Source organism: Cibotium barometz, chromosome 19, assembly GCF_041138505.1.
Source record: "Cibotium barometz isolate CiBa-2024 chromosome 19, ASM4113850v1, whole genome shotgun sequence".
In the NCBI taxonomy this organism is placed as follows: domain Eukaryota; kingdom Viridiplantae; phylum Streptophyta; class Polypodiopsida; order Cyatheales; family Cibotiaceae; genus Cibotium; species Cibotium barometz.
The window spans coordinates 26,581,226-26,605,850 of record NC_141064.1 but is presented as its reverse complement, the minus strand read 5'-3'; the positions used below and the strand labels follow the sequence as shown (position 1 = coordinate 26,605,850).

Below are 24,625 nucleotides of genomic sequence, written 5' to 3'. Positions count from 1 at the left end.
TTTGCATCAAAGGTGTAGTAAATTTCCAGTCGGCTACATGAGTATTTTGGACATTTGCCATCCTATCGAGCTTGCATGATTATTCGGACCACGAGTTTCCATGAGATTAAGTAGAGTACACAACCAGCCGAGTGGAACTAGTATTATTTAAGAGACTCCTACTTGGCTATTTTACGATACTACATCACTTACTTTGTGGTGCCTCTACTCTTCACTCTCCTCTACTTTGCTTCATTTCTCATCCTCTCCCTCCATCGCCATGCGCCCATCCTCTCCCTCCATCCCCACACCCACTCCCTCCACTCCCTCCAACGCCACACCCACCATCGTCATGCCTTTTAACTCCACCCAAATGCCTCCTTGTATCACTCTGCCTTCTACTCCTTGTATCAACGTCATCCCCATTTTGTCATCTTCCACCTACAATAAGGTGGCCATTTTGCATTCAAACCGGCTCTTGCTAAATTCACTCGTGCACCATCTTTGGACTCTTGGTCAGCTCCCCACAGGACTCTACATCGCCCATCTCTAGAAAATGCATGAAGCAGGCCTCTATTGTGTCGTCTTGTATGGATGCCTTGTGGACGTTGATGAAGGGATAGCAAGATTCATGGAGGAGTGGTCTCGTCTCACATCATGAGACTGTATTGTACATCCATTTTTGTGTATAAATACATTTTATGCTCGTCTCACATCATGAGACTATATTATAAATCCTTCTTTGTTGTAAATCCTTTTTGATGTATAAACACAAGGCCAATTTCCAATTGTGATGATGACTACAACATAAAAAGGAGAGCATTTTGTTGCATCTTTTGTTTCATGTCCGTAATCTCGTAAATTGTTCACTTTAAATGAATCTCTCAAATTGTTAACTTTTGATGAATCTGTATCTTTTCTTTCATACATGTCCACATGTGCGAGAGATAGTATAGTGTTGTGATTGGAGGTGGCTCGAAAGAGGGCTCCATCTTTGATTGATTCAATTTTGATTAAAGAAGATACCTTCGCTGAAGTTTGTTTTTTTTCCCCACAGCAAAACACAAAAGTTTATTTATGAAAAGAGAAGTTGAAGTTTGTTTCTAAACGAATGTAGAACAACAAATTAAGTGCAAATTTATAAGCACAATGGCGGGAGAGATGGAGATATGCGGAACCACGTGGTGGTTGAAATAGTACTTGAAAATATCACCAGCGCGGTTGGAATAACAATGCAGTTCATTCTTTAAAATAGATCCAGCACGGTGGTATTACCTGAAAACACTAGCATGATGGTCATTTTCATTAGATTGCATGCAAAAACTAGCACAGTGGTGGAGAGAGTTAACCAGTGCGCTGGTGGAGAAAGCCATGTAGTGACATATGTCCAGCTCTGCGCGCGATGGGAAAGACCACCACGGTGGAGAGTGTTGTTATGGAAAGAGCCATGTAGTGACACGTGTCCAGCTCTGCGCGATGGTCTTTTCCAGCAGTAGCAAAGAGCGAGACCAGCAAGGCACGCGGGCTGCATATAGTGACACGTGTCGAGCTATGTGGTGTTTAGAACAGGGAGTTTTGGCATATTGCGTTTGCATGACAACATCGACTGGTGACAAGGATTGTAAAATACGCACGAAGTAAATGCACATGGTGACGCGTGTTGAGGTCTATAGTGTTCAGAGCAGAGTCATTAATATGCTAGTATGTTGAGAAAAAAAACCGATGAGAGTGCGAGCCCGCTCTAAATCCGAAATCTCACCCCCCCGCATGTCGTGCTGCGGCCCCAAAAGTGTCCCAAAAATAGTTCCGAATGGCTACACTCAATCGTGCATTGACCTAGGAATAGTGGGTCAATATAGATGTGGGGGTGAATGTCTCTTAAAAGTTACCCTTCAAGGCTAGGACTATATAAACATTGGTCAATTTAGATGTCGGGGTGAATGTCTCTTAAAAGTTACTTCAATAAGGCTAGTATTGTATACAAATAATGGTCAGTATAGACGTGGGGCTAAATGTCTCTTGAAAGTTACCCTTTAATTTATGCTATTCTCTTGAAAGCTACCCTTCAACCTATGCTATTCTCTTCACCACATGATCCTTTCCTTATACTTATTTAATGTACCATCAGACTTGTACTTGGCCTTCCAAACCCCTTTGGAGCCAATAATAGGTTCTATTTTATAGGATGATGCGTAAGATACCTAGTGTGATTTCTCATAAATGACTATTGTCATTGCGTCTCCCTTCCCAAATTAGATCTAATAATGATTCTTGCAAAATTTCTTGCTCTTATACTTTCATTATATCTCAATTATCAAGGCCATATTGAGAATGTGAGCAGAGGCCCTTGTTTTCTTCTATTCTATTGGATTTGCAAATAGTCATGATAGCTTTTATATGATTGCTAAGGTTTTCCATCCAAGAGCTACTTTAACCATTTAGGATTGGTCCCATATACAGTGATCTAAGCTTATATTCTTCATATATTTATCAATTCCACCTCTTGTGGACTTGGTCCAATCACTACTGGTTATATATACTAGGCTTTGTTTTTATTTAAAGGATAGTATGGAGACAAAGACACTTGACTTAATCATGTCTTCTTTACAAAATAAAAAAAATGAAAAACAAGTAAACATAGAGGAAAAGAGTTCTTAGTGTGGATACTTGATTATCCCTTGATGATTTGAAAATAATTATTGAGATTATCAAAGCTCTACCTTGAATTTTAGGTTCAATTTCCTAAATCCAATTGCCTTCAAACAAATACAATAGTATAAAAATAAGCAAGGTTTCCTAAATCCAAGCGCCTTCAAACAAATACAATAGTATAAAAATAAGCAAGGTTTCCTAAATCCAAGTGCCTTCAAACAAATACAATAGTATAAAAATAAGCAAGGTTTCCTAAATCCAAGTGCCTTCAAACAAATACAATAGTATAAAAATAAGCAAGGTTTCCTAAATCCAAGTGCCTTTAAACAAATACAATAGTATAAAAATAAGCATGGTTTCAATGGCATAGCATTTGATACTTCATAAATGAAATTTAAGAAAATAAAAATTATGAGCATAATAATTGGCCTCAAAAACAAGAAAAATGAATGTCAAGTAACCTCTTTAAGGGTTTCCATAAGGGTATATCCATAATTCTTGATTCAATTCCTCAATTTTCAAATCACGTGTTCAATAAAAGCCCATAGGCTAATTCAAGGCCACTGATGGAATTTTTCTATCAAACCATGCTATCTTGGAAATTTATCCCTACCTTGGAACTTCAAAACTTTCAAGGATTGATTTGAAGATATCTCTTTAAATCTTTCAAACATTCATTTAAAGATATCCCTTTTTACCCATCTAGCTTAATCCTCATTCACAACCTTATTCACCATCTCTAGAATCAAGATGTAGCTTGGAATTTATCTCAAGACTCATCCTCCTTATAGTATGCCTTTAGTAGAGACCCACTTAGTTTCCAACTCAATCGAATGAATTACCATCTTACCAAAAAAATCCATTGCCGTTAGAAATACACTCTACTCCAAAGTTCCTTGAAGGTGATGCTAAAACTTTCTTGAACTAGACCCCTTTACATAACCACTTTTTCCAATATCATTCCTTTGATTCTCCAACACAACTAAATCCTTCCTCCCTTTGATTCTCCAACACAACTAAATCCTTCCTCCCTTTGATTCTTAAACTCATCACATTTTATCTTACATGTTGCAAGATCCTCATTTTTTTAAAGGGAACAAGGGCATTTAATCCCTTACTTGAATGAGATTGTCTAATTGTTTCTACAAGGATTCTTGTTCTCTCTCGTCTTAGCCTTTTTACTAATACTTTTTGTATTTCCTACTAGTTTTTCATTAAACTACTTATTTAGAACAAAACCCATTGGTTAGCCTAGAGATTTTTATTTCCTTTGTCCTAGTAATCAACATTTCATCCTTTAGTGCAATGAGTTAAATAATGAGCTTCATTTAGGAAAGTGTGAGATTAGCCCCGTGAGAGATCCATGAACCTACTAGAAGAGAATAGGGAAACTCTCCACCTGACCATTGGATATAGATCCTAGTCAGCTAAAATATCCATGGCCATCCACACATGTCTGGACTCCCCTAAACCACCCAACTCCCACCTAGTCCTACCCTTGTCCTGATACTACTCCCCATTTTGGAAGATTTATCATCCGCGAAAAAAAAACGCAAGATATCGGTCCTTGAGATTACTAACGTCCTAAAAAATTGAACCTTCTTCTAGTCTATCTTTCCACTTAACTAGACATTGTTGTCTAATTCTGTAATGAGCTCGCTTCTCTTGAAAATCCAAGATGTGCTCTAGATCGCGTGGTAACACTGGAGGCTCAATTAAATCCACAAGAACACTTGTATCCACCACATTGGCATCTTTGCCTAGTCGTTTCCATAGATGACTAGCATGAAAAACTTGGTGAACCTTGGAATGTTCTGGCAACGCTAACTTGTAGGCAACTTCACCTACACACTTAGGTATTGTGAAAGGTCCACAATACATAGGCGAAAACTTTGGCACTTTTCCCATCTTCAAAGTTTCTGAACTTAGGGGAACCTTGAGAAATATTTGGTCACCTTGGTCAATTGTGACCACTGTGTTTGTCTGCATACTGCTTGTAACGATTTTAGGCCCATTTAACATTTTCCTTAGTGATCTTTAGCATATCGTTATATGATCTTGCAAGAAATCTTTCATCTTGCACAAGAAATCTTTCACTTTTTGAATTCTTTCAGTAGAGGTAACCCTACAGCTACTACAGATCGGGATTGAAACCCATACATAAGCATGAAAGGGCTAAAGCTTGTGCCACATGCATGTCTTTTATCCAATGTACATGCCCAAGAGCATTCTCAAAACATGTGGGTTCAACCTCTTGCATAACCTTTTCCACGTTATGAACAATGGTGAGCTACATGTGGGTTTAACCTCTTGCACAACCTTTTCCATGTTATGCATAATGGTGAGCTACATAACCATCATACATCACGATTTGTAGCCCTACCCTGCCTATATGGTCTTGGATTTGTCCTTGGTGTCCTTGTGACTACCTTGGCCTTCCTTGCACAAGGTGTCCTAATAGTGGAATCCGAAACTCCTCATCAAGGTTCTGTTGTGAGCCACTAGACTCTCTATCAACATATAAATACCCTACTAAAATACCATGCATACCAAGAGACTTATCAATCACGACATTAAGTGCTCTCTTACTTACATTCCTATCATGTGGAAATGCATTCTTTGTTTTCTTTCCAAACTGACATGATTCACATACTTTATACATTCCATCTACCTTAAACTTTGGCAAACCTATAACAACTTTTGAATTCTGCATAGACTTTCATTATATTGCTCATTCACATGACCAATAATTTTATGCTAGATATCTGTATCGGCCATAATACCTACACCTCTTATGTAAACATAGTAGCTATCACCTCAGGCATGCTTACATCCACAAAGCAAACATTCTACCCAATAAGGCAAAATATGCACTCTCATTTTTGCCCCTTAAGGATTTCCACACCCACATAAGGCAAAATATGCACTCTCATTTTTGCCCCTTAAGGATTTCCACACCTCCTCTCTCTAGAAAAATGGGCTCATAGTAAAGTTTTTGCAAATCAACTCAAAAGTGAGTGGAGTTTGGACATTTGGATCTACTCTTTGAGAACTTTCCAATGATATATAGCATGATGGGAAGTTTTTCATATTTAAGAAGTCCCCAAATTGGTGATGCCACATCATCACCAATTTGGGGACTTCCTGAATATGTAAAATTTTCCATCATGCTCGAAGACTAGATTCCAAATGTGCAATCCATGCTAGCTTTTGATTTGATTTACAAAAATTTTACCATGAGATCACTTTTCTAGAGAGAAGAGGTGTGGAAATCCTTAAGGGGAAAAAATGAGAGTCCATATTTTACCTAATGCTCTTTTTCCCTTTGCAACCAAATGACATTTGTTGTTAAATCCCTCAACATAGCAGCCCTGAAGGTCAAAGTGTGCCCTACTCCAAGAGAAACCAAATTCTTTGATATCTTAGACACATGAAGTATGTCACATCCAAGAACCTCATCTTGCCATCCTACAAAGCTAATGGGCACATTTCCAAAGTGAGCAATAGGATGAGCCATGTCATTCTCCATCTCTACAAAGCTTGGTCTTTTTGGATTTTTGGCATCTCTAAACCACTCACTAACCATGATAAGTCATGTGGTTAGAGGCTCTCCCGAATCCATATACCATACATCAATAAATTCTCAACATGTACTTAACATGTACTGCATAGCAAACAACTACTCACATCTATCTTTAGCCTGCTTACTTGAAGATGCATAATTGTTTTGCATCAACCTGTCACTATTTATGTCACTCTACTTCTTTATGGCATTTTTCTATAAAGTGACCTCGTTTTCCATAATAAAAGAAATCCTTTGAACCTAATATGTCTTACTAACATATGTACTCAACGCTAAATTCTTAACATACGCTAAATTCTTAACATATGCTACATAATAACCTAGTTCTCTTGTAAAGTGACTTAGTTTGCCATAATAAAAGTAGTCCTTTGAACTTGATCCCTCTTGCTAACATATGTAGTCACATCATTGAATTCTCACCATGTGCTACATAACAAACAACTACTCACATATATCTTCAGCCTGCTTTGAAAGATCCCTACCCACTAGGGAAAAGAGTTCCCAGGCCCCCTACCCGGTGCTTCAAGCAAACTTTAAGATAGTCACACCACTTACACACCCAATATGCCTCACATCTTATCACATCTTATTCACATCTTATTCACATCTATTTACATTTAGGAATATTTTCTATTCTCGATACCGATGGGACTTTTCTAAATTTTTGCCAATTGCTTGGCCTAGTTAAAGGTACTTTTTCTCAACGGATATTTTCATATTCTTTCTCAAATTTCTCAAGTGAAATATATTCAATATTATTCTTTTGAGTAAAAGATTCATGGGATTTACGAAAATCAATTCTACCCATATTTTCCTATGCTCAAAATTCCACTTTTGATAAATACTCATAATTTGAATTATACTAAAAATTTCTTTTTTTTCATTTAATTTCTTGGATCTCAAATATCATGGGAATTTCTCTTTTTGCATTTAAATGATTGAATTCCAAATATCATGGAATTCCTATTTTATCATAAAATAAATTTATCTAAAAATTCTCTTTTCTTTAATAAAAATATCCATTATTTCAAATATGCCAAGAATTCCACTTTTACCATTTAAATGATTGAATTCCAATTATCATGGGAATTCCTCTTTTATCATTTAAATTTTCTCATGCATAAAATAAATTTATCTAAAATTTCTCTTTTAAAAAAATTATTTATTATTTTAATACACCAAAATTTTTATTTTTCCATTTAATTACATGGATCTCCATTATCATGGGAATTCCGCTTTTTGTATAAAAATAAAAAATACCAAAAATTTCTCTTTTCTTTAATTAATTATTTATGCATAAATACTAAAAATAAGTTTCCCATGAATTTGATGAAAATCATTCTTTTAGCATAGGATGCCCAATCCTAGAATATGGTAGGAAGTCCTCTTTTCACATTATGCATAAAAATGAGTTATGTATTAATTTCTAAAATTTTATCATAGCTTCGCTATTACTGATAATTTTTAATATTTCTAGAAAGAATAAGACTTTGTAATACAATTAGGATAGAATAACTATCCTTAGACTTAAATCCAATTTATGTAATTAAATCATAAGTTTACCATAATTTTATTAGCATAAAAGCATAAAAAGCCATTTTCTTTACCTCTAGCTTTACAAGCTTAGAGATTGATTTTGAATTAAGAATTTATCAATGAGAAGCATTCATTTGATTTAGAATTAGTCATAGGAATGGCTATTCTTTTGGGGAGAGAGAGATATACATAAAAAGCATTCTAATTAAGCATAAAGATTAACTTTTTATGATTAATCACATGCAATTTTGGAGGCTCCTCATTGTCTTCTTCAACATAGTCCCGAAATCCTTTTTCCAATAGGAAATTAGTCATTCTCAACTTCTATACATGGAAATTATTCTTGTCAAGCATTTGACTAACAATTTGGTTATTGTCAGACATCTTTACTTGCAACAACCAAAAATTTGTAATAAACAGACAATTTCAGTATAAAACCTACAACTCAATTACAACTCAATAGTATCTATTATAACTCTTGTTAGTACTTCTGCTGCATAATCTCTATGTCACAATACATAACTAGAGTACATGTACATATACAACAATACTACATGTGTAATCCCTGTCTAAACAAAATGCACTGTTGCACTATATAACGAGTTTAAATAAAAATAGTTCTAAACTAGAACCCAGAAGTGATAGAAAACACCTTACAATGGCCAAGCAGATGTCACAACATACCCAAAATTTAAATCTGGTCATGCAAAATTATAGTACAAATTAAAGTATTTTGCATCTTATGATGCTCTTACTACCCACATACCACTTTCTTTGCCTTTGTAGCTCCTTTGCTTGTTGCTCAGCTTCTTAGCCTAAACCAAGCTCTGATACCATGAAAAAATCAGGGGAGGAGAGAGAGATTGAGATCTTGCAAGCACAGACACACTCACACAACAATGGATGAGACACACACAAAGATAGAAAGCTAAAATCTTCTTCTTCTTCTTGCTCTCAGAAGAGGTCTACAAAAGATAAGTGCAAACCAACAAACGGTCCATAATGTGAACATGCTAAGTAGCAAGATAAGGATATCATAACTTGGTTGGACTAGGGAGGTGCAATCTAGTTATACTAGAATCACTCGTGAAGATAGTCGTGTTTTCTACAAAACACGACGAATGTCTAAAAGTAGAGCAGTCACCCAAGTAGGTTATGAGTGTCAGCTCGTATGAGCTTATCATCTTAACATAAACACTACATCACCTTTAAGAAGTACCTTTAAGAAGTACCTTTAAGCTACCTTTAAGCTACCTTTAAGTAGACCTCAACATGACAAATCTAGTCTCGTTCCCTTACATAGTCTTTATTGACAATGATGTTATTCTCAAGTACTCGACATTGGCCATTTGATTGAGGTTTTTTGCCTAACAAGATGTTCTATGCTGCTCTAGATTAACAATAATCAAATAATATCAAATACATTGGAATAGGACCTTTACTATTTTTATGTGATTGGGATAAGCTCTTTTGGAAAATAGCATAATCTATGCATACATGAGATGATCATAGGTTGGGCCTATTGTCCACATCCCATAATGTCCATATAGAGAACATGTCAATGTATCTACTGACATTTTAAAAATTTTAATCATTCACCTCTCTCATAATATGAAATACATTGGAATCTTTATAGGAACTTTACTATTTTTATCTAATTGGGATGAACTCTTTTGGAAAAATAGCCTAATCTACGCACGTGTCAGATGATCTTAGGTTGTCAACATCCCATAATGTAATAGAGAACTTGAAAATATATCAATTGACACTTTAAAAATGTTAATAATTCACCTCTATACAATAATATAAATTCCACTTAAACTTGAAGGTATATCAAAACCATAATGTGATATGGAAAACTCAAATGCATATGTTTTCTCATCACAAAAACTTGAAAATTATGAGAGGGTGATTAAGATACTATAAGAGGTTCACTTAAATCTGAAACTTGTTTATTTATTTTCAAAAACTAATAATTCACCTCTCATAAACAATTCTGAAAACTTGAGCCTAAAGTTACACATAAGAGTTCAACCAAAATAAAGTCCATGTAAATTTAAAGGTAGATAAAAACCATAATGCTATATGGGAAACTCAAATGCATGTGTTTTCTCATCACAAAGCCTTGACAAATATGGGAGGGTGAGGTTCACTTAAATCCAACACCGATTCATTGGTTTTTTTAGTGGATAGTCGCATTTTAGAAGGAACAATTATGGATGTCAAAGAATTTGGGGGAAAATTATGGGTGTCAAAATTTATTGGGAAAAAATTGTTATGAGCCTCACTATAAGAGTCAGGTATAACCATCAATCTCTGATGCTTAAACAAATTTTGAATGACTTTGCTGATCCTGTGTTAGCTAAGATACATTACCACAAGTTTGTGGGTATTCTGAGCACATGGGAAGAAGTATATCTAGCCAAGGATTCACTCCTCCCTTTTTATTAGGCCAAAACCCATTGATCCCTATGCTCCAAAAAGGCTTCCGTTGTTGTTGCACCACAAGGTTGAGTCCTCACTTGTGTAGTCTTCCTCACTTCCTCTCTTAATGCATGGAAATCTTACTAACATACAAGCCCTTAACCGAAAAAGGTAAAGACTCGATGCATCTATTTACCACTCCATCAATTAACATAGTTTCTGACCCGTGTTGCCATGTGTAAGGGTCTCCCTTACACATGGCAACATGTGGGACTTACATGTGGCAACATGTGTAAGGGTCGTAACAGTTTCATCTACCATACGACCTTAGGTGATTGATCGTAAGGCGCTTCACCATCTTACTATCATGTTTAAAGAACCCCATTCTTTGTAAGATAATGATCAAATCTATGAAGCGGTATTACCCTAAGCTTAATTCTAAATAGGGAAGTCACAAACTTTGTGTACATGCTTTCTTACGGCTAGAACTAGTGACCATGTATCTTTTTTTAAGTTTTATTAGTGTGAAAGTTAGCCATTTGTATATAAGTCAATTTTGATATTAAGCAATAGATTTGCATTAGAATTCAAGTGCTCTCACTTTTCTCTACTATTACTTTCTTGCTTGTATTCTTGTGGATGTTTATATAGCTTGACAAATTTATTTCTTATATAGGATCAACTTTAGGTTTCTCCCTTGCTTGAGCTTCTCCTCTACCCGCCTCTTGTAAGAGAGAACCACCACAAAAAGACTATCCTCTTTTTGCCTCCATCTAGGCAAAGAGAACTCTTAATTCACTCCTATAGCCATGGAATATCCTTGGTGGGATAATAAGCAGAGGATGTGAAAGACATGTTAGCACACCCACACAAGAAGTTGCTTTTATAACTCTATAGTGAAGTACCAAAATAACACTTGTTTTGACATAGGGTAAGGTAATCTCTTGTCTTGAAAATACTTAGCACCATTTATGGGGACTATCCTAAGGATTAGCTCTTATTTTCATCCATTTTGTGGGTATGGGGCTTACCTAATATCATCGAGTATCAAACACAAGGTCACACCCAAAAACATAATTGATTTTAAAGCCTTGTTTACTTTTGGTTTTGGGGTCACACCCAAAAATAAAATTGATTCTAAAGCCTTGTTTGCTTTTAGTTTTGATGATTGAGTTTTGTTTTGCATATGTTGACATTCTATTTGCTATATTGGAAGGGGAAACCCTAGTTTAATTAATCATTTGATAGATTTGATTGCATAGATCCAAAAGGTGGCTTAGATATTAGTATTAGGAGTCATTTTCACTCAAAAAACATAAGCTTTAAGCTCCAATTTACTAGATTAGGATGTTGTTAATTCCAATGCATTAACAGATTTAATAGCATTATATGGCATCCAAATAAACAAAAATAATGAATAACTTGCCAAAACATCCATAATTAGGTTTTTGAATTACCCCACATATCAAGTCCAAGAAACCACAAACAAACTAGAAAAACTAAGCCCATCCCGCATATTAAGTCAACCCCACCACGACAACAAACCACAAAAAACAAGACCAAATAGATCTCAAGTTGGAGATATGAGCACATAGTCATGCACAATCCATATGTAAACTTGACATGAAGAGGTGAAAACCTGACATGAGGAGATGCAAGCCTAATGTGAGCAAATCTAGACATACAATGTAAGTAGATCTAGAACTTGGATATGATGTGAGATGAGTGGTAATTCAACCTAATATTAAACTAATCATTTGATGTAAGTAGATCTAGAATTGGGATGTGATGTGAGCATAGTGGTAATTAAACCTAGTACTAAACCAACTGATTAAAACATCCTTGAAGACCTATAAGGTCATACCTACCCATGTCCTTAAAAACATTTCCTTTATAAATTTTTTACCAGCATCAAATTCTAAGAAAATTTCTTATCCTTTTCAATTATTAGATTGATAAGACCAATTATTGCCCAATAATTACTTACCATAAGCACAGGGCTCCATAAGCCATGTGGCTCACCAAGCTCCACTTCATCTAAAAACATTGCACTATGGGAACTACTCCCTCCTCTAACCTCAAATCACTCACACACATTCTCACTAGCATGCATTAGACAGAAGATTAGAGAGAGGTTTAGCAAGAGGAAAAGCTTAATTGCACAATGATCTCACCTTAAATCACTCACTAGCATGTGTTAGAGAGAGAAGATTAGAGAGAGGTTTAGCAAGAGGGAATTTAGCTTAATTGCACATGGGAGAGTTGTATTATGAGACAACTTTTTGAAATATTCACAAAACACATCCCTAGAAGGATGGGGCCAAATGGACCATCATGTACATGTGAAAGGGACCAAATCACTTCGCTTGTGGGTGAAGCTTCTCTAGCACATAGTTTTGTGCTTCACCACTTGTCTTGATGAAACCAGTAGTAGGTGGTATTGAGTTGTATGGAATCTATAAAAGTTCCAACTTGCCTATGAAGTAATCAATCAACCATTTTTTCCAATATTATGGTCTCTCTTGTGTGTACACATCATTTTACACTATCTTTCTTTATCATGTGCTTTAACTGTGGCTCTAGTATTTCATTCACCATAGTCAAATTGCACATGAATTTTAATATTTCAACATGGTATCTTAGAGCCAATAATAGGTAGGGATCCTAGGTCGACCTCCAATCCTAGATTTGGTGAGATTAGCTCACATTTAATGCTATCTCATCTTTTTCACTAGACTCCAAAACTACCATACCCATAGTTGGTGGAGGATTCAGTGCTCTGAGCTCAGTGAATCATTGCCCACCAAATCTTGTGAGCACCTTCCACACATTAAGGCACATCGGCTCGTACTGTCAATTGTTGTGATTAGGTATCCGTTTTTGCGGCATTATCGCTTCCCTCAAAATCGCATGTTTCCTGCACAGTTTTGGTCATATAGCAAATCCGGCATCTAGCACCTTCCATTGTCTAATCTCTCTTAGTTGTAGGTGCACCCATATGTATGCTTTCTTGCCCTAAGAGTTTTTGGCCAATAGTTTTCTTAGCTAGGAGATCTGAGCTCTTTAGCAGAGGTGTGTTTTTCACAGCCATAGCCACAAGCTCTTCTAACTATCATTTGTGATTAATTATAACTAATCCTATCTTATTTTGGCTAATTAAGTGTTCTATCTAAGCATTATCACGTGTTTCTACCTGAATTTCGTTCTTGGCCTCTCTTGAAAGGCCCAACAAGTTTCTTGAAATCAAATCAACAAGTTTCTTGAAATCAAATCCAAGCTCCTTCCAATCCTTTCTTAAGCTTGTAGTTCAAGTCTCTCATTCACTAAGAGCTTCAATCTTCAAGGTGACTCAAGTTTGAGTCAAACCCTCTTCAATACTTTCTCTCGCATGTGTTTATCAACTCTCTCACCCCTAATGCCCTCACATGACACTACCTTCCGCTTCAAGGGGGAACATTTACACACTTGGCAAATCCGCATCAAGATCATCCTCATGTGAAGAAAGGCCCTATGGAGCATCACAAGTGAAAAGGAGAGGAAGCCAAGAGACCAAACTACTATTCTGTCATGGGAGACTAGAGATGGAAAAGGAAGAGCCATCGTAACACTTGAGTTGGATGATACATACATTCACCATAAAGGATGGAAATATCCTTACATACACGTTATTGGTTGCACCTTCCCTCTCCTAATGCAATGGACATGACTCACCTTAACTTGTCATGGGGAACTTGTCGCCGCCTGGTGTCCACAAGCTTGTATCTTGGTAGAGTCTAATCTTTGTTAGTGGTAGCTAGCACCACTCTTTTGCCTTCTCCTCAAGCTATCACCATTAGGATTCCATTATTCATACGAGGACATCCACTCCTCTCTACTCTCACACTTAAGGATAAAAGCATGAGAGGAACATGTACAGGGATTTCAATTACGTAAACGAAAACATGTGAACATGTTAATAACATATGTCAATAACACAAAAAATCTTGTGATCACATGTTATATTCACAAAGCTTTCACAAGGTCCTAAAAAAATTATCTTTGTTGGGCATAAAAAATCTTCTTAGGTGGCCACTGACCTGCTATTATGTGAAGATGGTAACATGAGAACATGTGAATAGCTTATTCCCATGTGTAGCCAAGCTTTTAAGGGGTTCCCAAATGACAAGTGACCTGTTATTTTGTGAACGGTAACATGAGAACATGTGAATAGCTTGTTCACATGTGTTATTATCACAAAAAATCTTGTGATCACGTGAATATTAAATCCCTCAACATGTACCAAGAATTTAGCTCTCCCTCTCTTCTCAATGCTCTCTCTCTAACACCATAGACAAGCAAGAGAGCAAGGGGATAAGACTAGACTCAATTGGCACAAAGGGGGATTGTGTCTTGTATTATGAGAATAATCTTATTTATGCAACTGGCTCTTATTCAAAAATGACATCATTTTGTTGTGGTGTGTAAGGAGTTGTATGCAAATGCTTAATGCTTTTTTTCCAAAAAATCTTTGAATACATTAGACATGTATTTGGCCCCTCGAACAATTAAGGTAGTTTCATTTTTTACCATAGCAGCAAAGTGTTAAAATTAGAAAATACCTTTGATTTTTCCTTTATAGGGTAAGACCAGTCATACTTGATGTAGTCATCAGTGAATGTAATAAATTATAGTTTCCTCCTAAGGAGTAGTCCTCATTGGACCATCTACATCACTGTGTATGAGCCACAATATTTGACCAGCTTTATCTATTGCGCATTCTGGTTGGTGAGAAAGCTTACCAAGCTGGATGCATCCTTCACAATCATATCTTAGTGGTTGGTGAGAAAGTTTTCCAAGGATGCATCCTTCATAAACATATCTTAGTGGTGGATCAAGTTAAGGAAGATCCTCTAACATCCTACGTTTCTATGAAAGCATCAACCAAACCACCAATAGAAGTGTGGCCAAACCTAGCATGTCACAATTGGGCATCGTTCATTGTAGTAGAAATATATCTTATGAATGATGCATATCTTAGTGGTGGATTTAGTTTAGGAAGATCCTATAACATCATATGTTTCTACAAAAGCATCAGACCACCAATAGAAGTGTGCCAAACCTAGCATGCCACAACTGGGCATCTTTCACTATAGTGGAAGTGTCTGCCACATAAGAGCAACATCACACTTATCATATATGTCCAATTGTACAAACCACCAGTGGTGCTTAAAGATCAAGTAAGTTCAATATGTTTGTCATGACAATACATTTATCATCTACAAAATCAACATTAAGATCTCCCCTCCTAGAGTGGGCACAAAAAGCAAATTCTTTTAAAATGCTAGAAGAAAAAGTAAATTCTAAATATAAAAATCCTCACCACTAATAGTAGTGATAACTATCTCACCAATACCTTTGATGAGGTAAGAGGCATTATTGGTGCACGTAACAGTGTGACACCACCTTGCGTAGTCTCCATATGTTTAACTAAACTGCTTTGAGAAGTTAGAAGCACCACTATCAGAGATAGCTACATAGAGACTTGTTTAGTATTATAATTGCAAACAATAGTTAATGAGAATTCTTCATGGACACAATGACATTAGTTGAGTCCTCTTTCTTTGAAATTTGATTATCAGTGGTAGAACTGGTGGAACCCTTATTGGATTCATTTTCCTTTGTTTCTTTGTTTTAAAGTTTGACGTAACTTTCAATTACATGGTTGGTCTTCTTGTAATATCAACAAGTCACGTTCGTGGCTTTTCAGAATCACCCTTAGCCTCAGAAGTTTTGTTTGAATTATTTTTTGCTCAAATTTCTTACCCTTATCCTTAACTGATGTTAGAGCTTGATCACTCTCAAAGGTATTCTTTCTAGACGATTCCTCCTGCAAGAGTATGCTAACAAGCTCCTGATAGGTAGAAGGAGCTGCATTGTCTCAAAAAAATTCGAAGGACAGTATTAAAATGCAAATAAGATTCATGCAAGGCATTAAGGGGTTGATGTTAACCATTTTCTTATTAAGAATGATCTCATCAATGTTGAGAAGCTTTTCTGTTAAGTCCTGCAACTTGGTTAAGTGTTTATTCATGGACCCCTTCTCTTGCATTTTTTCATTATCAGGTTGCCTTTTGAGAAAAGTACTTCTCTATCATTTTTAGCCTGATACATAGTCTCTAAAGTGTCCCATGTAAGTTTGGATGGTTCTTAAGAACTCTGGCAAAGGTATTTTTTCTAGAACATTCCTCCTACAATAGTATGCTAATAAGCTCCTATGATAGGTAGGAGGGGTTGTATTGTCTCTTAAATAAAGCCAAAGGATAGTATTAAAACATATATAAGATTGATGTAAAGAGTTAAGGGATTGATGTTAACCATTTCCTTGTTTGGAATAATCTTATCAATGTTAAGAACCTTTTCACTTAGCTTGGTTAATTGTTTATTCATGGACCCCTTCTCTTGCGTTTTCTCATTATCAAGTTACCTTTTAAGAAAAGTACTCCTCCGTCATTTTCAGCCTGATACATAATCTCTAAAGTGTCCCATGTAAGATTTGATGTTTTATAAGAACAAATATTTAGACTAATAGACCTTTTAGCATACAAGGTAATCAATGCCAAAAGCTTGAGCATCATGTGAATCCCATCTTCTTTGGTCAACAGGAGTTTGAGAAACTTGAGATTGAGTCTATTGGCCCTGACTCCTTGGAGGAGTAGCAAGAGTAATTGTGACAGGGCAAGGCTCATCACCATTGACAAGACCCTATAATTCCTTTGCACAATAAGGACATTTCTTACCATAGAACTCAATAGGGAGTAATTTGACCATCTAATTTATCATCTTTGGAAAGAACAATGCATTTATAAATTTGTTGGCCATACCTTACTGCTGTTAAAATAGAGAAGAAAAGATGCAAAAAGAAAGCTTGAACTAAAGTAGAATTACAAAACCAGGAATCATCGATCTAAAAGTGGAATCAAGCGATCGCAAACCTGTAAACGATTAGAGAATTTGTCGATTACACCCGAGATCAATTGCACCTAATACGAACGATTACATAGTTGGGTGATCTTATTTGCCATGTGTTAGTACTGTATGAAACGATGGTTTTTGACAGATCTAAACACTGAGTTAGCGTCTGCCAATTCATCGATAAATTATAACAATAGAATGATAACAAGATTATTGAGCTTGGCTACTTGTAGATAGGCTGTCCCTTGCACACCACTGGAGGAACTGAGTGATGAAGATATGCATGATAACTATTAGTGAACTGCAAATAGAGTGAAGCTTGTCCATAAAGCAAAGAAGGCTTGAGCTTCAGATGAGAACTTTGTTTGCACTGAGAGCTTCTCTACAACCACCTGCTCTAATGATGGAAACCAAAAGGCCAAGCCATGGAAGCTTGGATGCTTGAAACAAGAAAACCAAGGTATGGAAAGCTTGGCTCTAATACCACTGTTGGCTCATAGAATAGAGCTGGACTCACACACATAATGCTCAAAGACAAAAACATAGAGGTGTAGTGGGTGGGAGATATTAGTAGGCTCAAAGGAGAGAGATGAAGCTTTTTACAAGTACAAAGGAGAAAGTACACAAATGAGTAGAAACCCTAAACTATAGATGAGGTTGCTTATATACTAGTTAACACTTTCACACTTGGATGGCCATGGGGAAAGACCCATTGGGACAAAAGTACACATGGCATAAGTACATGGACTCACAATATAGTATTATTGTATATCTAACAAAGATTAGACCATTGGGAAAGAGAAGATCCTCACACTCTAAAGAAGTCTTTGCTCATCTTTGGCAAGGGAGAGAGATATAAGGACCATGAGTATCATATAGCCTACTAGGGTGGTTGTGCAAAACCTATATGCTACTATCTCTGCCTCTATGGTACAAAAACCTTAACGTAGATGCACATTGTATATTTCTAGTTACATAAAAATTCTTATTGTAGCTTTATATCAAACGTGAATTCTAGTTTTGTCTTTGCCTCCATGTGAACAACGATGATAGTAACCTTTCATGTTTGTCTATGCATACCTCGTGGTCATACACTAGTGGTACTCTAGAAAGTGAAAATCCTAATCATTTAGTACTCCCCAATCACAACAGAACATGTTGAAATTAAATCATTGAAACCAAGTATGCATTTAGCGTGGGGACAATAGCCGAGTGACAGACCTTGCCTACCGTGTCCCATTCTTAAGCCAAGAAGGAATGATTAGAAGAAGGGTGTGTGAGTGTGTATTTTACTAAATTCCTTCCATCCATTTTAAATTAAAATAGATGCTTACATAGGGTTATGACTTCTTACTTATGGTAAAGAGAAATTAGTCGACTTGTAGCTTTATTGAAGTGAACAAATCAGAACGTAAGCAAACCTTATAGACGGGACCAAAGCCGCCTTCTCCGATTTTGTTTCTGGGATGGAAATCATTCGTTGCTTCTCGTAGCTCCTCAAGCGAGAAGTTTTTGGCTCTTTGTTGAAAGTTGTATCGCAGAGCAGCTGTATGAAATTAGGGATCAAGGATTAATTAGATGGTATGTCATTAAACCTAATATTCCATGAGAGAACATCAAACCGGACCTGTTGTTTTTATAGATTGTTGTGCTTGTTTGGCTGTTCGCCTCCATCTGGCAAAGCAGTACAGGGCTAGGACAGCCGTAGCCGCAAGAAGCAGGAAAACGCCCACCATGATTCCCACAATGATTGGAACTGTGCTTCGTTTTCTGCTTTGAACGTCTACGACAAAAGGAATAGGAAGGAAGAGGGAGTTAAGAATTTTGGATAATTAAGGGAGGTATGGTAACTACGCGTAGAGGGTGAGAGGTGCTACGTACCTTGTGAGGGGGTATTGGGGAAGCCAAGTGTGCCGGAGGCTTCATGTGGAGAGGGCGAGACGCCGTTGTGTGGTAATAGAGAGCTGGCCTTTGGTGGAAACGCTGCCGGAGCTTGCGATGGGGTGGTGGCGCTGGTGAAGAGGAGGGGTGTGTTGCCGAAGAGATAGGAGCATGTGCCGAAGTAGGCCTGGCCGGCTACTGAGTTCTTGCAGACACTGGTGTAGTCGGAGACTTGCGAGAGGCACGTTCGACACTGGGACGCGGAGAGATAACCCACACACTGTGCAAGAGCATAGGCCGTGCTACCATCTTTACCCACGCTAGACGCGCTGAAGCCAAAGCCAGCGTGAGCCGGAGCAGCCTTTGCGGTGGCGTTGAGCACGGTGGCTAGATTGGCTTGGTAGATCGAGTTGGTACTCTGCGCGGTAGAGCAATTTGATTCCAGCAGAGTGTAATTAGCCTCCTCCATGAAGTTGTAGTTCTCGTAGCGGGCGTAGCAACCTTTCAACTGCACTTGCAAGCCCAGTGATGGACCACACGTACTAGTGGGAAACACAGACATAGCATTCGGACGGGGAGAGGTCTCCCCGGCACTGGTACATGGCATACACGTAGGAAGCGTCGGAAGAACCAGAAGTTACTGAAGCATTTGAATACAAGGATTTAGAGGACTGCTGGCTGAGGTTGCCCAGCACTGAGAAGAGGTTTTGAGCAAAAGAGCTGTCGGTAGAGAACGTGGCCGCGTTGCACCACACATACACTAAGTCAGTCATCTGCTCTTGCCCCAATGCCGGATACGGCTGAAGAGGTGGGATGCAAATGGTTATAACTTGCAAGAGAAAGAAGAGTAGCCTCAAAAGTGGGCGATCTTCCATGGCCATACTACCGGCACATTGGATTAAGGTTTCACAGAGAAATAAGTGTGTGTTTGCGCAAAGGGTTACTCAAGAATTTGTCTAAGTTCTTTCCTACCTCCACATAGGGGTTACTCGTTCCTTTCACCCGTCAACGCCGCAACTCTAAAGGTTTAGTCCTTCACCTGCTCGTCTTTTCAAAAAGGCGATGTGAAATTTTGAAATGCCTCGGCCTTACAAGTAGATCTCAAAGCATGGGACATGCACAAGTACATGTCAAAGCATGGGACATGCACATAAAGCATTGCGCGGTTGCACACCGCTTACATAATTAAGTGTGAACCGCGGGTAAAACACTTGTACATCACTTATATAATTAAGTGTGAACTGGGTAAAGTTCATGGGTGATAGCATCTTTTTATTATATAAAGGAAGAGTTTCACGAAGCTACCACGTGGTAAGAATTTGGAGGTTTGGGAGCCAATTCGAAAGTTTGAGGGGAGCTAGGCTCGTTACTCTAGGAATTTCAAAAATATCAAGCTGGGAATTGTATACCTCTGAAGCTTGAGTCAGCCCACTAGTTAGGCCTAAACACTTAGTAGTGTGTAGCATAGGGGTACTAAGCAGACACACGTGGCATATGATTATGATGTGTGACTAGTCTTATACGCATTGGTTGCCCACATCGTCGATCTATATATAATATAATGGTTATTAAACAAAGAATGCCATTCTAGGTGTAATAAAGTGCCAAAGCTAGAGCGCTATCACTTGGCCAAAGGGGATCGTGGGCAAGATTGTGAAGGGGACCAAGGGCCAAAAGGGGACTTGGGTATGGCCAAATGTGGGGGCCAATGAGTAGGTGTGTGTGAACATGGGCAAAAGTATATAAGACAATTATAAGCCCAAGTTGTTAGTATTTTTTAACCACTTTACTACTTCAAGCCTAAGCAGCTTTAATGGAGTTCTTCCTCCCATGTCCTTAGACTCCATGTAAACGATGTCTAATGTATCTAGACTCCTTATTAACGAGTCCGTATCAAAGCTCATGCTTTTAATCCATTTCTAGCTTTTTCTTGATTTTCTTTATCAAGAAGATAACTATGGTGATCTTGAATGGTGAAAGTCCCTTTTCTATCGTTAATTCCTAATTTAAAAGCTTTTGGGCTATGGATTTATTGGGGACCAAAATTTTGAAGAGCCACACTAAACTTTCAAATATCTTTAGGACCAAATTTGGGAACAAAATCACTAATCCTGTTAGTTTTCCTAATCAAAACGTTTTACTCTTCTCCCTCTCCTTTGCTTGATCTTATGAGAGCTGTGGTGATCAAATCTTGACCTAAAAGCCTGCCATAGCTTGGGGTTATGATAGAAGAGGGTTTGAGCTTCACCAAGCAAGTTTTCGTTCACGTAGCGTTTTGGAGCATTAACGTCAAGCTTTAATCTTGACAAAGCCTTGCATATTGAGGGAGAATAGTGTGAGGCTTCATCGCGAGTTCCTGAATCCTTAAACTCTCTACGGCCACTATTATGCGTGTTTTTGACCCGTAAGGCCACAGCTGCGCCTAATTTGGCCCTTATTTCTCTACTCAGTGTCGCTTTGAAAGACTTTAATTTGCAAGCATATGTCCACAGAAATCCCACATTTCTCTGCGTTTTGTGGCTTCTTTCAAGCATATATCCACAAAACACCCTAATTTCTCTGTGTTGTGTCTCTTCTTGTAGGAACTTGTTCTCAAGCAACTCTAAACTTCCTGTGTTTGGTGGCTTTAGGATGGCTTCTTGCAAAAATTTGTCCATAAAAACGTTGTGTTTTCAGGCGTGTTGGAGCTTTGAGATGCTTCTTGCAAGGCTCCACAGAAAACCCTGATTTCTATGGGCTATGGAAGGCTTAGATACAACTTTGATTTTCTCGTCTTTGAAAGAAGGTTACCTTTAAATCTGCTGGCTACAGGAGGAGACTTGACTGCCCTTGATCAACTTCTTGCGTCTAGCCCTTGATCAGCTTCTTGTGTCTAGCCTTTGATCAGCTTCTTGCATCCAGCAAGATGCACCCCATAGCGTGGCCAATGCTGCCCTCGATCAGCTTCTTGTGTCTAGCCTTTGATCTGCTTCATAATGTATAAAAGCTTCATAATGTAGTGAAATACCATGAAGGTGCTTTAAGGAATGTCAAAGAAGATGTTTGGCATTTAATTGAAACTCTGTTCCAAGTGTGTGAGAAAGTAAACTACTCCCAGCAAGACAAAAAGAACTTTCAAGACAACTTACAAGCATTTAGAGCTGCTTGGACGACGATTGACACCAACATTACACACTACATGGTATGTTTCTAGCTTATTGTTGTTTCCTAGCCCTCGATACAACTTACATTGTATGTTTTTTTATGCAACATATTCTCTACATGGTATGTTTCTAGCTTATTGTTGTTTCCTAGCCCTCGATACAACTTACATTGTATGTTTTCTTATGCAGCATATACTCTACAACCACATGCCTTACCTTATCATCAACAAGTATGGAGATCCTAGCATTTGGAACACATAAGGGCTTGAGAAATCACACTATATGGCTCAAAATGCATATTTCAGGCACACACAACATGGTGGTGGAAAAAATAAGACAAACAGCCTACAAGAAGTGTTCTAATAGTTCTATAGAAGGATACACAAAAAAGAAACCTTGAGGTCATCAAACTGATGCAAACACTCACACATATGGAAAGGAAGAGATTGAAGCATTCCGAACCATTTAAAAACTCAGATGCCATACAAACACAAAACAAATGGAGAGAACAAAAGATTTTTGTTAATCATCTCGTTGGGACAGATAGATGTAACACATAAGTCTTTTACAATGTATCTTAACCACATGACTTTTGTAATTCATGTGGTTCTGGCTTTCATTTATACCTTAGCAAACCGTGTTTGCTATACTCATATCATTCATGTGGGTTCTCTATGCCTAGAGACAATGCTACTGTAGCATAGGAATAAAGTTAACCCCTTCGGGTGCTGGCATAACCAGGGTAGCATCCAAAATTTTCTAAGATAGTGGACTTCTTTATCAAAATAATCTTCTCATAGTAGCTGTTAGGAATAATTGTTCCACCTAGGAACAGAGACAATTGTTCCACCTAGGAACAGAGACAATGTCTTGAATAAAAAATTTGCAACTCTCCCTTCCTGGCTCATGGCATTGTGGTAAATTATCATCTTTTTCTTAGAGACGATTTGGGTAGGTAGTGAGAGAGAGCTGCGTCTCGGCCACAGTACTCCCTTTTATGCCACTGCAAGAGTTTGTCATTGACTTCAAATGTACTCTGCAAAATAAAATAATTAAGAAAACATAAATCTACATATTACTTTCACACACACACACACCAAAAAAAAAACTTGAGTCTCATCTGTCACACGAACAGTTGGTCTTGCCAAAGGTTAATAGAACTTTTGTTATCTTCTCCTACTCTGTTCATCCATTCCTTTGTGGAGTCATTCAACTAACCTCGGGTGCTTAGTGGTTGCATAGTAGGTTTCTACCACATCCCTATACACCTCTTTAATTTGGTCATCTTGATAGATTTTAACGACTGGAATTTCTTTTACTATGTCCCATGGGTTTTTCTTGGTCTCTTTTTCTTTTCGCGTTCTTTCTCTATCCTCCCAATTCCTGTCAGAAAACAATTCTTCAAGTAAAGAAATGGGTGTACCAGGTCTGCGCGATGTTCCTGGCACATTTGGGTCCGGTGGAAGCTCCTTCTTTTGCTTTGCTTGTGCGCTAGGTTGAAGTACACCCAAAGCATCCACTTGTTCAGGATTTTTGGCGACCTCGTAGTGTACTCCATTTCTACCCATGTACATATCGTCTTGGTAGTTTACCCATGGTGTTGGTTCAAACGCAAAATGAATGTCTGCAATTTTAACAACAAATTGGCTCATTGGATCTTTGTAGATCTCACTGCCATGCACGTTTGTATACAAGAAATGGAGTCTCATGTTGTCAATCAACTCCCCATCTGGGATTTCAAATGGATTAGCAGAATCTGCCATACCAATGGGTGTGGATGGTCTATTCATGCCAAATGACTCGTTTATGTCCATTGAAATATCACTCTCGGTTCTTGAGAGGCTCTCTGTTTGAGACTCCGAAGATGTCTCGAGAATGCTCTCCAAGTTGCCAACAACCGATTGAGTGCCGCTCCCTTGAGTGGTTACCCTAGATGGTGCACTAGTGTTACGTCCCCCTATGCATACAATAACTGTAGAGCATCTAGAAGGTTTCACTAAGCGTGTTCATGATAGATGGGGGAACGACTTTAGAACCCTTGAATGGCCAGAGGTGAGGGAAATGACATGGAAAGGAAGGCCCCTTTTCACTGAGGTGTCTACCTTAGACATGGCACGTCCAGATGAATCTGCCTTTCGAGGAGAAACACTAGCACCACCATGGGCTAGAACCCCAAGTGTGGCTCGACCAGCACCTTCCATGCGAACAACTACTAAAGGACCAGTCTTCCAACGATTGATCCTACGAGGAGAACCGGGGCTATTAGAGAATCTAGGGGAGAAGAAAGACCACGAGCAAGTGGATATGTACCTCCAAGAGAACCCCATAGACCAAGTGAACTGACATTTAAAGAGCCTAGAGTTAGAGAGCGAGACTCATATAGGAGACATGACGATGAATATTCTAGAAAAGTGAGACCATCTGCGCTACAAAAGCTTGTCAAGAAGTATGACGGATCCGGTGACCCATATGACCA

General features: G+C 37.9%; 1 protein-coding gene across 2 annotated transcripts in view; it reads right to left on the bottom strand.

Annotated features, from left to right (window-relative positions):
* The window catches only part of LOC147628387 (cold-responsive protein kinase 1-like), a 47,598-nt gene extending 25,637 nt beyond the window's left edge, over positions 1-21,961 (bottom strand). Inside the window, exons 1-4 of one of the 2 annotated variants that reach the window (XM_086813472.1) lie at positions 21,797-21,961; positions 19,007-19,514; positions 18,753-18,908; positions 18,547-18,671 (exon numbers count right to left, since the gene is read on the bottom strand). In XM_086813472.1, coding sequence (XP_086669598.1) covers positions 18,547-18,671; positions 18,753-18,908; positions 19,007-19,475 — 750 coding nt within the window. In that variant the 5' untranslated portion in view covers positions 19,476-19,514; positions 21,797-21,961. Of the gene's footprint in view, positions 1-18,546; positions 18,672-18,752; positions 18,909-19,006; positions 19,554-21,796 lie in introns of those variants that run through there. The other variant, XM_086813471.1, reaches the window with a different exon arrangement.
* Positions 21,962-24,625: the final 2,664 nt, after the last annotated feature.